This window comes from Alligator sinensis, unplaced genomic scaffold (genome assembly GCF_000455745.1).
Source record: "Alligator sinensis unplaced genomic scaffold, ASM45574v1 scaffold316_1, whole genome shotgun sequence".
NCBI classification, from domain to species: domain Eukaryota; kingdom Metazoa; phylum Chordata; order Crocodylia; family Alligatoridae; genus Alligator; species Alligator sinensis.
In genome coordinates, this window is record NW_005843516.1 from 29,759 (window position 1) to 44,532 (window position 14,774).

The 14,774-nt window shown below is 50.5% G+C and overlaps 1 protein-coding gene across 2 annotated transcripts; it reads left to right on the forward strand.

The window, feature by feature from the left end:
* Window positions 1-12,070: 12,070 nt before the first annotated feature.
* On the forward strand, window positions 12,071-14,502 carry LOC112548780 (ribonuclease-like). 2 transcript variants are annotated; one of them, XM_025195443.1, is made up of 2 exons: window positions 12,071-12,290; window positions 12,807-14,502. In XM_025195443.1, exon 2 carries the CDS (start codon window positions 12,813-12,815, stop codon window positions 13,236-13,238), a length of 426 nt encoding a protein of 141 aa, XP_025051228.1. In that variant the 5' UTR covers window positions 12,071-12,290; window positions 12,807-12,812; the 3' UTR covers window positions 13,239-14,502. The 2 variants fall into 2 exon arrangements, with proteins under 2 accessions (XP_025051228.1, XP_025051229.1); XM_025195444.1 differs by having other exon boundaries at window positions 12,071-12,286.
* The last annotated feature ends 272 nt before the right edge of the window (window positions 14,503-14,774 follow it).

Consider the following 14,774-nt stretch of genomic DNA (forward strand, 5'->3'; position numbering starts at 1 on the left):
ACCCCACCTAACCCACCCACCCACCCCCCTGCCAACCCCCCAGCCCATCTTTGGCAGCTCATGTGTCATGTCACTTCAAGCCACAGACGCCTCCCGCCCTCCTTCCACATACCCCACTGCCCTGCCAGTGCTCCTCACGCCTCTCCCCCAGCTCCTGCGATCCCAGCCCTGGGGTCCCCACACACAGCTCTGCTGCTGCCCCTCAGTCACCACGAACAGTCCTCTCCACCCTCAGCCTCAGCCCTCGGTCTCCACTTTGGGGCCCCTCTTTCCTGGCCCTTTCCCAGCTGTGCCGGAGTTGAAACCCACGGACGCCGACACACAAGCACATCTCTCTCTCTCTTTTTTACCTGTACATTGAGTATCGCAGAATCACTCACAAGACTTTTGAAAGAGCAGGGGGTGAATAGCAGCCCCTTTGCAAGGTGGCAAGTCAAAGCATGCAGCTCAGCACTGTTTATGGGATCGTTACGCTTGTCTGCTGCAACTGGAGGTCCTTGACATGTGGGGAAATGCAGGAAGCACACTGGACTTTGAGCAGGGGGTGAATAGCAGCCCCTTTGCAAGGTGGCAAGTCAAAGCATGCAGCTCAGCACTGTTTATGGGATCGTTACGCTTGTCTGCTGCAACTGGAGGTCCTTGACATGTGGGGAAATGCAGGAAGCACACTGGACTTTCTCCTGGCTAGCTGCAGTTTTTGGTATCCCTTGCTAGGAATTTTTACTCATTATTTTGTTCATCATAATTTGCTATTAATACTTTGGAAAATCAGTGTCTTCATTTCCCTGTCCTTTCAGCATTTGTACATGCTCCACTTTGCCTTGTTTGTGCACGTTGCTCTTTGGCATTGCTGAGGTGTCTTTGCTGCATGCTCTTCCCTTGCCTGGGAGAAGTCTTGTTCTAAGGACCTCCTCCACCACCTTGCTCTCAGCACGTGTTTGTGGAAACGTGGTGCTAAGAATTTGCACTTTTTCCTCGCCCTCCTCCTGTCCACAGATCACTGAAACCTGGGAAAGAGCAAGAAGACACCAAGTTTGGGAGGTTTGGGAAAATGAGTTAGCTGATCTTTCTACCTCTGTGTGGGGAGGAAGGGGGAGCACCGAATCCATCGGGCCATACGGGCAGGAGTATTGGCTGGCTCCGGGAGACACAGAATGGGATTTGGGGCTTCTCCCCTTCAGCCCCCGCTGACAGGTGACTGGGGTGTGGAGAGTGCTGCAGGTCCAGATGCAAGGGCTCCGGTGCAGCTTTGCACGTGCCGAGCCCATGGCGAGAGCTGGCAAGGAGGCGGCTGGCTGGGGGAGCTGTGTTTGGAGAGCCCACGGTGGGAGGAGCAGCAGGGAGGATGCTGCCCAGGAGTGTGGGTACATACTTGTACATTATCTGGAATGCTTTATTGGCATGTGGCTTCCTTTTCTCAGTGCCCTCCTCCTCTGTCAACAATTGCCGTGTGTTACCAGTTCTTTGGAAGTGCCATTCACTGTTCGCTGGAAGTGCCCAGTCACCGTCTGGAGGTGCCGCTTTCTCGTCCAACTTCCTGGCTCCTTGTCCAGCCAGGGGCCGAGCTGGAGGAGGGGGCGTGCTTTGGTATCCCTTGCTAGGAATTTTTACTCGTTATTTTGTTCATCATAATTTGCTGTAAATACTTTGGGAAATCATTGTCTTCATTTCCCAGGCCTTTTGGCGTTTGTACATGCTCCACTTTGCCTTGTTTGTGCACGTTGCTCATTGGCATTGCGGAGGTGTCTTTGCTGCATGCTCTTTCCTTGCGTGGGCGAAGCCCATCTTGTTCTCAGGACCTCCTCCACCACCTCGCTCTCAGGGCGTGTTTGTGGAAACGTGGTGCTAAGAATTTGCACTTTTTCCTCCCCCTCCTCCTGTCCACAGATCATTGAAACCTGGAAAAGAGCAAGAAGACACCAAGATTGGGAGGTTTGGGAAAATGAGTTAGCTGCCCTTTCTACCTCGGTGTGGGGAGGAAGGGGAACACCGAATCCATCAGGCCATACAGGCAGGGGTATTGGCTGGCTCTGGGAGACACAGCATGGGATTTGGGGCTTCTCCCCTTCAGCCCCCGCTGACAGGTGACTGGGGTGTGGAGAGTGCTGCAGGTCCAGATGCAAGGGCTCCGGTATTGCACGGCAAGAGACTGGTGAGGCATCGCGTGGGGAAGAAACTGTCCCTTACAGGGGACACCAGCTCTGATACGGTCCCAGGGCAGGAGCACTACCTGTTTCCAGGGGTCTGACAGTCGGATATGAGACCCTTCCCTTCTGCGGGGAGTTAGCCGTATCTAACCCCAGAATCACAAAGATTGGATCATTCCTGGATCTTGTCTGCTGCTTTCAGTGTGACCCCAAACTGGACAGCTCAGCGAGGGTTGGCAATCTGCTCCACACACTGTTGTGGCCAGGAGGAGTGTGGTTGCAAGGTGCCAGGGGACTGGCTGGCCTCAGGGCAGACGCGAGAGCGACAGGGAACAGGAGCTCAGACAAAAGGGTGCTCATCTCAGCTGGGCAGGGCAGATCTTTTGGGGCAGAGCTGCCCTCACTTTTCTCTACCCCATGATCCCATCCTAGCTGGACACACAGGTGGGGGACAGCGGAGTGCTGCAGATCCAGATGCAAGGGCTCCGGTGCAGCTTTGCACGTGTCGAGTCCATGGCGAGAGCTGACAAGACGGATGCTGGCTGGTGGAGCTGTGTTTGCAAAGCCCATGGTGGGATGAGCAGAGGGGAGGATGCTGCTCAGGAGTGTGGGTAAATATTTGTACTTTATCTGGGGCTTCCCCCCTTGATCATGTGTCCTCCTCCTCTATTAATAATTGCCTTGTGTTAGCAGTTCTCTGGAAGTGCTCAATTTCTCCTCCCAGACTTCCTGGTTCCTTGTTCTGGTGCGGCTCAGGCAGGGGCAGACCCGTTTGAGGGGGGGTGTATTTCCACCCCACTTTGATTCCTATTCCACCCAGCATTTTGAACAGGCTGCCTGGCACAGGCAGCAGCATTTCTAGTCCAGCAGTGCTCGGGGAGTGAGTTGACTTCACGGCATACGATAATCTACCTGCTCCCTTCTAAACTCATCATCCCACAGGCCTTTAGGACCCTCCGTTCCTTTTAATTGTCTTGACGTTCCCCCTCTCTTCTATCCTTTGTTCTGCACTTCTGCTGTCCCTTAGCTGCTTCTGGTAAGGAAGCTCCTATTTCACAGCTCAGCGGATTATTTTAACTCATTGCAATGGTGTTATACTCATTTTTCTTCAATCTTAAACTGAGTGGTACAGGCATAGGCTCCTAGCATATTGGTAAAATTTTACTTCACTTTTAACTGGAGAAAAATGTGTGTTGTGCATGTGATGATGCACCTTGCCAGGTGCACTCCCAGTTCAAAATTCTGGATATAACCTGGCAGATCACAGGCACCTGGTTGGAAAGGAAACCCAGCAACATCCCAGCTCCCCATCACTGCTGTTGATGTCCATGGCAGTCATGAAAGGTAAGGCCTAGGGAGTTAAAACCCAGTGGAGCGGGTATGTCCAAGTCTTAAGAGAGTGGAGGGACAATGTGGGATGTGAGGTGGTAATGGATGGCCTTGGATGCTGAACGGTGTGAGACGGGGTAGAGAAGGGGAGGGCTTTGGGGCCAGAGAGGAGTGGGAGGGGATATTGGGTAATCACTGCCCCTCAATGCCTCTGCTCGGGTAGAGCAAGGAACTGAAGGAATTATGTGACCAAGAGGACCATTTTCCACCTTATCGCTGATGACTTACCTGTTAGCCTGGGTGAACGTGAACATAAAAGACTACCAGACCAGACCTTCCAGAAGGAGCCAGTGGATGAGATGGGAGTTTCCTCCCTTGCTTGCTCCAAGGGCCTTATGGCTAAGAGTAAGCAAAGCTCGGGGCATCCAAACCCCAAGCCTCTGTCCTTGGGCCTGCAAGTAGGATGCTCGCCAAAGGATTTGGAAATGTTTGAAGCTCCAAGTGTGGGTGGAGGATGTTTGCTGGTAGTAGGGCCATTTATGGTTCTGGACTCTTGTATTTGGAAGTGTTTTGGCTAATTTGTCCTCGGATACAAATTAATTAAAAAACAAAAGGTGTCACCGGCATCACACAATAATGCCAAGAAGCATTATTGACTTCATCTAGGCACTGCTGAAAAGTGGTTCTCGTCCATAGATGAGCTGGGAACAAGCCCCACAAGAATGACTCTCAGAGCAATAACAGCTTCACAATGATCCCCTGCAAGTGCAGAGGCTGTCCCCCAGCTCTCGCTCCAAGTGAAGGGTCCCCCTACCAAACACCATTGGTCTGGCCCTGGTTCCTCTTCCCTTGTCCTCAGAAAATGAAGTCAGGTCATTTAGATGTGCAATTCTTAGTGCCCAAATTCCAGCTTGGCTGCTGCCCCTAGTGCCTGTTACAGTTCGGCCGTCCCTGCCCCATCCAGTCTGCACAGGGAGGTGAGCATAGCTGAGGGGGAGCAACTGCACTGATACTTACTCTGCCGAAAGGAGCTACAGTCCCTGAGCCTGCTGTTGTGGAAGTCAGGGTCTAAAACAGTGTCATTTCATTGGCACTCAAAAAGGACCTGTGGACACCTGGGGGCAGTGGAGTGGCTGCTTAACTCCAGTTGCAGCTTAATAGTTCCAGTTTCCTTTAAAGCTGTGTATCTGGTCCCCTTTTCCCATGTCATAAGCCCTCTTTTACTTTAAGGTTGCCTGTGAGTGAGGAAGTTTATTCTTTTGCAGCTCTCATTTAGAAGCCAGGCTCCCATTGTATCCTCATGTACCTGTTCTGGCAGGCATTGGGCAGCTTTAGCTAGGCCTGAGTTCAGATTTAGTGTATCGAACACCAATGTCCTAAACCTGGCTAAAGCTCTGACCCCGAAACCTGGGAAAATGCTTTTAAGAGCCTGCAAAACAGTCATGTGGTAGTGTATCGAGGGCTGGGCACTTGGGACACAAGCCTGGTCCCCATTTAGATAGGGGGCAAGAATGGGAGGTGCTGCAGGAGCCAGCGCAGCCCCTGCCGCTACCCTGGTCACCCCTCAGTGCATCTCTTCAGACTCCTGTAGGTGTGAAAGTGTCAGGTGCTTATCATAGGGTGCTCCGCTGGGAACAGGCCCAGGAAATATGGTAGGAGACAATTATCCAAGTGAGAAAAAGATGAACAGGCACATCCCAGGAACTGGCAATAAAAAGCTGTAAATGACAAAGCAGCGGGTGATCAGAGAGATTAATGACAGTCTAGACTTTACAAACATTTGCCCATGCTCTTTCATCCAGAACGGTAGCTATAGGCTCCCCTATACAAAGCCCTGACAATGCAGCTCTATGTTGGGAGCACAGGGCTGGAGGAGCAGAGGGGCTGCAAGTCAGGAGACAGGGGCTTTGGTGGAGTCGTGTGCTAGGGCAGCTAATGGGTGCAGAGGTGCAGCTCCAGGTCAGGATGGAGAAATCTGAGAAATGTCTCTAGATCCCCTGACTTTATCGGTTTTTCTCTTTCATCATGTGCCCCTCCCAGTTCTTCAACTGTCTGTTAGTGTCGTTCCCAAAAGCCTCCATTCACCACCTGCTTTTGCTAATTTTCTCCTCCTGTGGTCCCTGCCCTCCTGGCTCCTTATAATGGGCATCGGACAGATAAGGAAGCCCAAAGAGAAACCTCCCGCTCAGCAGGCGATTGGACCCCTCGGGAAGACGAGAGTCCAGGCTCCAAGGTTTTGGTAAGGGGAGATGCAACCACACAGAGGCACAGGTAGGAAGTGGCAGTACCGGCCCATCGGAGAGGAACCAGCTGGCATGAGCCTGCAAGTGTGGGGCAGTCGCTGTGCTCTGGGAGGCACTCAGGACTGATGTTCCCATTTGTGCCAACTCAGATGGGTGAAGAAGGGCAAGAGACCTGCTGCACTGGGGTTAAAATATCTCTGACTAAACCTGAGACCAGGAGGAGGCATGTGGGCACAGATTGTCCTCTGCTGCTTCAGGTCTCCTACACCTTCCCACCGGGCCATTTGTATTAACAAGATTTGCTAACAAGATTGTTATTAACAAGCCAACTTGTTATAACTGCACTTGGTGCCATCCCCACCCGGCATAAAAAGCCAATCTCAGGCTCAAAGAATTTATACAACTATAATGTGGGTTTGAACGGCCTTCATCTGGCTAAATCGGGCTGCCCTGTTGAACAAAACAGGACTTTTCCTGATGATGTGGAGGTTGATCCCATACATCAACATGGTACAGAAAGATTGTCTGATAGTTAATTTATGCTGATGGTATTTAGTGAATTATTGTACTTGACTGTAAATTTTTGGGAAGGCCGCATTTCCCAGAAGTCGGTGACACTGGCCCTAAAGAACAAAAATGGAAATGACCTGTTGAACTCAGCTAGCGTAAAAAGATGTAATTTCCAAGCCAGAACCAATTCACGAACAATGCGCAGAGAAAAAAATCCTAGCAACCAAATCTTTCCCAGACTATTATTTCTTGCTTAACTGATGCCTTCCAAGGACCACTGAAGAACTGGGTTGGGAGGCTCCACTGGGGCCCTAGAACAAAGAGTTTTCTCAAATGTGCTCCTACTTTTTCTTACACTATATAACTCAAGTCCTGAAACACTGTAATTGGAAACAGAATTGTAAAATTAGTAGGATTGCTATCTACTATGTGCTTATAAAGCCAGAAAAACAGGCAGTGAGAGGAAATCAGGAATGCTTTTACTTTCTATTCTTGCAGGTTATTTGGGGTTTTTTCTTAGTGCTGGTTTGGTAATTTTTAGAATGATAAAATCCATTCCTTCTTGGGTCCCTGACCCGACCACTCTTGTTTGTCACTGAAGTAATTGAATAGTAAAGTAGAAAATGCAGCTGGCGGGTCTCAATTAGTTATCTGGTCAATACTCCATTGATAATCCACTCATCTCTTTATATGGGTCGCAGTACCCACATTGAGCAAAAGCAGGCAAGATCTTACTGGGAGGATGATCTAGGAAGTAGCACTGAGCCTTGTTGCGATCGCGTGGCTGGGATATACAACTGATCATATGGAAGTTAAATGAGGAGCAGTGGGAAATTCACTGTCTTTGGCTGTTTTATATGTCCCAGCCAGGAAAAGTTCCCGGTGCTTGCAGTGGAACCAGACAGCAGCCAAGAGGACTCATGGGGTGGACTTTAGAGTCCAGTCTGCAAGGAGTTGCTGGTGTGGTGTGGAGGAAGATAGGAGGGGTGTTGGTCCCAGTGGGGATAAATAAGTTCTCCCACCTTCCATCTCCATGCCTCCTCTTTCTCCCCCTGGCAGGTCGATCCATGGCTCAGAGGGGACCCTGTCTGGTGCTCTTCCTTGTCCTGCTAGTAGCCTGCTTGGCTCTGGCCAGAGGGGAATTGCGCTATAATACATTCAAAAGGCAGCACATTGACTTCCCCAGGACAAGGGCTCAAGACGTTAACACGTACTGCAACCAGATGATGAGACGCCGAGGCATGGCCTCATCCCACTGCAAATTCACTAACACCTTCATCCATGCCGCTGCCGGAGACGTCACTAGCATCTGTGGCTCTGCAGGGACCCCAGCTAAAAGGAACCTGCGAAGAAGCAAGCGCACCTTTGCCCTGACCACTTGTTTTCTCCAAGGACGATCACAGAAACCACCCTGTCACTATAAAGGACACACTGATATCCAGCGCATTCTTGTCTCCTGTCAGCCCACGCTCCCCATCCATTATGTAAGAGCAATGTAGTACCTGTTACATGGCATAGCTGCCCTGTGCAGCCCCCAAGGACCCATTCAGCAATACAGTACCCCTTCCCCACCTCTTGCTTTCTACTACTCTCTACTGCTTATTACGCAGCCTTTCTGGGCTGCTAGGTACGATGTTGGGTGATTTTTCTTGGGCCGAGTCCTGTAATCTTCTACTAACCTTGCTTCTTCCTGTAATAAAATGATTTAATGCAGAATGGCTATGGGTGTGTACAATGGTGGCTTGACATACGGCCTTGTTATGCATTAATTTTAGGTGGCCCCTGGAGTTCTTAACCCCTAGATTGTCTCCACATTGATACCTTAAAGTGGCTTAAAGTACTTGTTATGCGGCTTAAAGTTATGCCACTCCAGGGCAGGATTATCTCTGGTCTGCATAACAGATGTGCCACTCAAGTTGAAGTCCTCCAGTATCCCAGGATGCAGTGGCCCCTGCCCTATCCTCCTGTTCTGTGTGGACAAACTTTCCACCCCCTGAACTCCTACAGCTCCTAGTCCTGCCCCTGCTCACTAGGCCGCTAATGGCAAGTCACAGCTGTGCAGGTGGGGGACAGCCAGAGAAGATTTCTAGACTTAAATGTGTGACTGCTCCCAGCTCCAAGCTAGCACTAAGCCAATCAACATTTGTGGCTCACAGTGCCTGGTTCATGAGCGGGATATGGATCATTGGTCCTTCTAGAATGCACCGACTCCAACCCAGCTTTGCAGTGGAGGGATTGGCTGGTTCAAGTTGGGGAGGGGGAAATGATACAGCGTCCCTTCCCCCTGGGAGTCATTGGGTCCCCAGCTCCAAGGCTCTCTGTTTCTTTGGGCACTGAGTGGTTTTCGGGCCAGGCAGCTGTTTCTTTGGGGCAAATCCTTTCCCCATGATGCATTCACTTCTCTTTCCCCTGGGAGAGGCCCGGAAGGAGACAGGAGCTGGATGGAAATGTATGGTAACAAATGTTTCGGGAGGTGTGCTCTTCAATGCAAAACTTTCTGTACCTGAAAATGAGAACACCAGGTTTGCTAAGGGCAGAGCAGATGGATCTTAAAAAGGCTGGGGTGGGCCTCTGTCAGTTTTGAAATGAGAAACACTCCCATAGACTACCAGGATTCATACCTTGGCTAAGGAGGCTCTAATTTCTCTTTCCTCCAGGCTTCCCATTGTCTGCTGAGTAAAGAGGAAGCCTTTGCTACATGGAGTTAATCCCAGAGGGGGTTGAGATCCCAGATGCAGGTACCCCAGCCCTACCCAGAAAGGCGCTTCCTTACCTCTCCCAAACCCTTCTTTTATATTTCTATGCTTTACCCTTTGTCCAGCCAAATTCTTGGAAATCTTTAGCTCCCATAACTTCCCCTCTCCACAGCTCCCTAGTCAGCTGTCCCTGCCTCTGAGTTCCTGATATCACAGTCATTTTTGCTTGCATCATCCTGCAACCCAGAAATATGGGGGTCACAAGACATCATTTCTGCCTGATTTACTGGGACTGGGGTGTGGGCTGGAAGTAAAGTGTCTCTGGGCAGATGAGTTTAATAGGGAGCTTATGGAGAAAATGTGGTGCAGCCAGTGATGGTGAAGGAAGAAGAGAGAACACTTTGCAGCTGGCCATGTGGCTCAGTGGGGGAAGCAGGGGGTGTGAGATCCAGTCTCTGGGGAAGGGCAAGGGCCATGGGTTGCCCCACTTCCAAATGCCAGGAGAAGGAGCCTGCTTATCCAATGCTCCTCGTCAAAAAGGACTGGTGGGGAATTTCAATGCCATGTGCTCACAGGTTTTAAACCCCCAGGACAGGGACTCAGGCAGTAGAGAGCCCTCCTGGGAAACCTAAATCTAGAGGAAGTTGGAGACCAACAATCAGATACCCAGAGAGTATTGCTTTGTGAAGCAGTGGGGGGAACCATCCCCATCCCCATCCCCTGCTGCCAGCTCAGGAGTGGGTTGTAAAGACAAATGGACACAGGTAGTGGGGTCAGCATTGACTGGGAGGGGAGATCACTCCCTAACAAGTCCCTGTCCTGTTCCCCGCAGCACGGTACCCTGTCATGCATTGGAGTCAGCACTTATTGCCAGGGGAAAAGCAACTCCTTCCTGAGCTCCCACCTTTCTGCAGTAACACACTAGGCCAGAATTAACTTTGAGGTGAGAGAGTCCATAACCCACACCCTGCAGCACAGCACAGCATCCCCAGACACTGCTGGGGCCTCAATACCTGTCCGAGATCGGTGCTCCCTACTCTGCTCCCAACTGCTCCCTGCAGCACAGCGCTCCCCAGGGATAGATGCTCAGGCAGTGGAGCCACAACTCTGCACAGAAGGTGCAGGAGGAAGGAGGAGGAGGAGGGGAAGTGGAGTCTGTCTTAGGTGCAGCCCTGACCCGTTGCACCTGTGTTTACCAAGCAGTCGCACCACTTTACTCCATCCCCATCTCAGACAGGGATGTGACCACTTTGAAATCTGCAATGCATTGTAAGGACTCTTCATATCAAAACTGAAAAGTGCTCTCTTGCTCCGTGTCTGGACTCCCCACCCTCAGCCAGTCCTCTCTCTGCCTTGGCTGACTCAGGAAAATGCATAATCCTGCTAAAAACAGCCACATTAAAAACCAGACTGAGCTCAGCTCTCCCTTTTGGCTTGCTGTGCATTGGCTTTAGACTCTCCATTTGCTCTCAGGGGGACCTTTGGCCTCTGTCCATTCGCCAAACGCAGCGGACAGAACTTGTTTGCTTTGCAAAATGGAGATCACCGGGATCCAGGATCTCTCATGTCCCTATGGCGATCCCAAAAAGTCATCCGAAGCACTGTCCTCAGTGATATCTTTGCAACCAAGTAACACTGCCTTACAAGTCTCCCCTCCCTCAACCCTCCCTCCCTCCCTCCCAGGAAATATGTCAGCAATGCCAACGTTTTTTGGGGGGGAAAAAATTGTCTGGTAAATCAAAAAGAGCCAGTTGGCAGATTTGTTTTGTTTTAACTAAACATTTCAGTAGTTGATTTTGAAAGATCAGTTTTGCTTTGAAATTTCAGTTAATTTATTGGAAAAAAATATCAAAAAGCTTGAAAGTTGAAACGATATATTTTGGTTTCATTATGATGAACGTTTGGGATCAACCAGAAACAATTGATTACTATCCACAAATTTTTTATTTTTTTTTTTTTAAATCCTGTTGTCATTCAAACCAGAACACAAAAAAAACCTAAAGGATCTTTTGGTTTGGGGGTTTTTGTGGGGGGGGAAAGCGGGGTTGGGAAATGGGCAACAACAGCAGCAAAGCCTTCCTTCTCCCCACCTCTTGGCTGAAACTGCAAGCTCTTCAATGAACGCCTCTGACCCCATGTTCTCCTTCAGGGATCAGCTCTGCTTTATTGCGGTGCATGCTGTCTGGACTGCTGTTTGGAGGGATGTCCGCACTATTTCCCAAAATCCTCTTACGAAACCACCTCCTAAAGCTGGGCTGTTCAGGATTATGTGCGTTAATTTTCTCAGAGCCCTTTAGTCCCCACTTGGCTGATTAACGAGATAACGTTGGCTGCAGAAAAGTTTCCGAGGAGTTTTCACTAGGAACAATTTCCCCATGGTGCGAGAGCTGCTCCGTCTGTTCTCACGGTACCTTCGGTTCAGGAAGGGTCAAGCTACACAGTGGCTATGGTGGTGGGAAGGACTGTAGGGGGGTTTCCTTGTACAGCAAGGCTGACCCAATGGCCCACTGGAATGAGGAGATAAAGGGTGATATACTGCAAGAAACTGGGTAGCTACACTTGTCCCCTTGCTCTCAGTGCTGGCTGCAGTGCCCCAACACAGTGCTAATATACACAGCCTTACATGTGGCTCAGCAGGGGGGAGCTGTGGTGCAGGAAGCGGGGCTTGCTATCCCCTTGCAGTCAGGGCAGGCTCCAGCGCCCCTATGCGAAGCTAGGGCACTGCATGTTTCAAAGGACTGAAACTTTCGTAACCATACGAGCTGGCAAAAGGGGGAAAAAAATGAGCTACAGAGACATTCTGCTTTTTTCCCCCCCTCCCTCCCAAAAGCTGTCATGGGATTGAATGTGCAGTTTCCACTCCTGGGTGGAAAAAATGAGTCCCAGGGTCTCAAATCCCTGCTACATGATGAATGAGCCCAGATGTCCTGCAAAAAGCCCAACCTTGGGAAAAACCTAATCCTGTCTTGTTGCTAAGTGCGTGCAGCATCCTGCTTTGACTGCTGCTGCTTGGACCCCACCAAAGGGCCAAAGGCTTGTGGAGAGTTAATGTCAGGGTCTGGCCTATCTCCAAGGAGAGTTTGATCTTTGCTTCCAACACTTGTTTGTTTAGGATCAAGCTTCCCCCTCATTCCCTTCCCCTTCTCTGTGCTGGGGCCTCAGAGCTTCCCAGGGGCACAGACTGCAGCGCTGGCCGCTAGTAGGATGCCTCTGAGATGAGCCACCCCTCCCCGATCCTGGTCTGTGGCTGAGTTGTGCATATAACAGCCACTCAGAAGGGAAAAAAAACCCTCAGAGGGGATCTCAGCTCTGCAGGCAGCAGCTATATTCTACCCTCCAAGGAAAACCAAGGCATACCCACGTAGGTAAGTAGGGTATTGCGGTGTGGGATGGTGTGGGTACTTAGGTGGGAAGGATCAGGAGTGCGCAGCCCTATAGCCAGCCTGTGCTAGATCAAGTAGCCCAAAGAGCTTGCAAATGTGGGCCAGCCATCCTGGCTCATTTTCATTCTTCTTTTTCTGTGTCTGGAGATTCAGTGCATTTACAAAGTCGGGTTTTCCAACCAGGGAGGCCATATCCTTCCTGGATGTAAATCAGCTATCACTCTACTCGGGTTACTGGGCCAGATGCCTAGCCAAAGCAAATCAATGGAGGTGGCCCCCGTGCAATAAAGGGGGCCAGCTCCTCATGCAATGCAATTGGTATTACTCCATTTGACACATGAGAAAGTAGGATGAGAGAGAGAGAGAAGTCCCCCACAACCCAGGAATCCAACTCTCAGCTCCACTGCTGTCACCCATGTCCCAGCCTAGGAGGGCTATGGCTTGTGCATTGGGTCCAGAGAGGGATCAGGTGCCTACGTCTTCGTTCTCACCCTTCAGGACAAGATGGTTCTGAAAGCACCCGGCGTGCTGCTGGTTTTCCTGCTGGCCTGCTTTGCCCTGGCCAGGAGAGAGACACGCCACGAGAAGTTTCGACGGCAGCATGTGGACTTCCCCAAGACCAGCATCCCTGATGCCCGGCGCTACTGCAACCTCCTGATGCAGCAGAGGAACCTGACGGTCGACATCTGCAAACCTTCCAACACCTTCATCCACGCTGAGCCTGCCCAGGTGGATAGCGTCTGCACCTCGGGGGGGACCCATCATGACGAGAATTATTATGACAGCAACGTGGCCTTTGCACTTACCGCCTGCCGGGTGGTTGGGGGCTCACAACGGCCCCCCTGTAACTACAGACCGAAGCTTAGCACCCAAAGGATCCGAGTGGCTTGTGTAAATAGGGTGCCTGTCCACTACAAAGGCCAGGCATAAGGGGAAAAGGGACAGGGTAGAGGTCAGTGAAGCTGGGAACTAGAGTCCCAGGGAGCTTAATAGGGATTCAAGTGATTAGATCCCTTCGACCCCTTTCAAAATCCCAGCCGAAATCTCCTGTTGTGGAAAGACCTCTGCAGCTGTCCAGGCTCAAATCTATCCTCCAGTGCCAAAGCAAACCTCAGGTGAAGGCCTGGGGGTGTCAATGTTGCTCAGCAGATCTGCAAAAATCATGTCCTTTTGGAACTTGGTGCCTCAGGTTATGCTTGCAAGTTCAGCCAAGTTTCATGTGCAGTATTGTATAGCTGTTCAATTCAGCGACCTTGTACCATGTGCTGGACCCTTGCCCCACTACATAGTACAGCCACCCCTTCCTTGCTCCTCTGCTGCCCTCTCGTGTCCATTATACAGTGAGCTACACCTGCTCCCTGCTGCTGAATCCTTGTGTCCCTTATGCAGTCTAGCTGCCCCTTCCCCACCATTACCATCACCTGTCCCTTTCCTGTTTGTTGTACAGTACAGCTGCTCTTCTTCATCCTCATGTGCTGCAGCTATTGTGACAAAATCAGGAATAGGAGACAGGGTACGTGTCCTACTCCTGGCTCTTCTGTCATGGTGTTGTATGACTTTAGGCAAAAATATGAAGTCTCTATGCTTCAGTTTCCACATCCAGGATTTCTGGATCTTGTCTGTGTCATAAGCCTTGGGGCATGGACCATCTGCCTCTTGCCATACAGTCCCTAGCATGGCATCAATCTCAGTCTCAGTTGAAGATTACAAATGCCATCCTGCTGCAAGACACGTAAGCTCTTTGGGGCAGAGCATTTTTTGTTCCTGTGTTTGTTACAATGCTCACTAGAAGTGGGGTCTGGTCCACGACCGGGGGCCCGAGGCAATTCCACAATACAAGTACGGTCCCTATTGCTCATAGTGGGCTTGCTGGGCGATACGCCTGTGAGATGAGGTGGGCAGTAATATTATGGCTGGTATTATGCGCGAAACCAACAGGGACTTCAAATTTTGTGGTCGTCAGCAGTACAGTGGACAAGTCAGTACTTTTAACGCAGCAGAAACGATGCTCTTATTATCCAAATCTAAGATGGTGGACTGTCACTAGCGCTGTTTGCTTGAAATAAATGGCTGCTCACATTAGCTGGGGTGGTTTTGAGTGGTGGGGGGCTGTGATAAACCATACTAAGCTGGAATATATCCAACTGTGCTAAGGTCTTTCACTGCTTTCTGCAATAAAATGCTTTCATTGAAAGGGTGTTTGAGTGCATTCATGAGTATCTTGCTGCAGTGTTCTCTCTGTCTCCCAAGAAAAATGCGAACCAGCTGCCAAGAGTTAAAAATCCTGTAGGAAAATACATCTCATCCCAGTCCCGTTTGAATTTAAACTCCTTTGCTTGCAAAGCAAGTGGCTTTGCCAGGCAGCTGAGGAGCAAGATAAAGATTCATAGATTCAGAGTGTAAGGGGCTAGAAGGGACCTCGCAAGAACATCGGGTCTAGGCAGGACAGACAACTGGGGTCAGCTG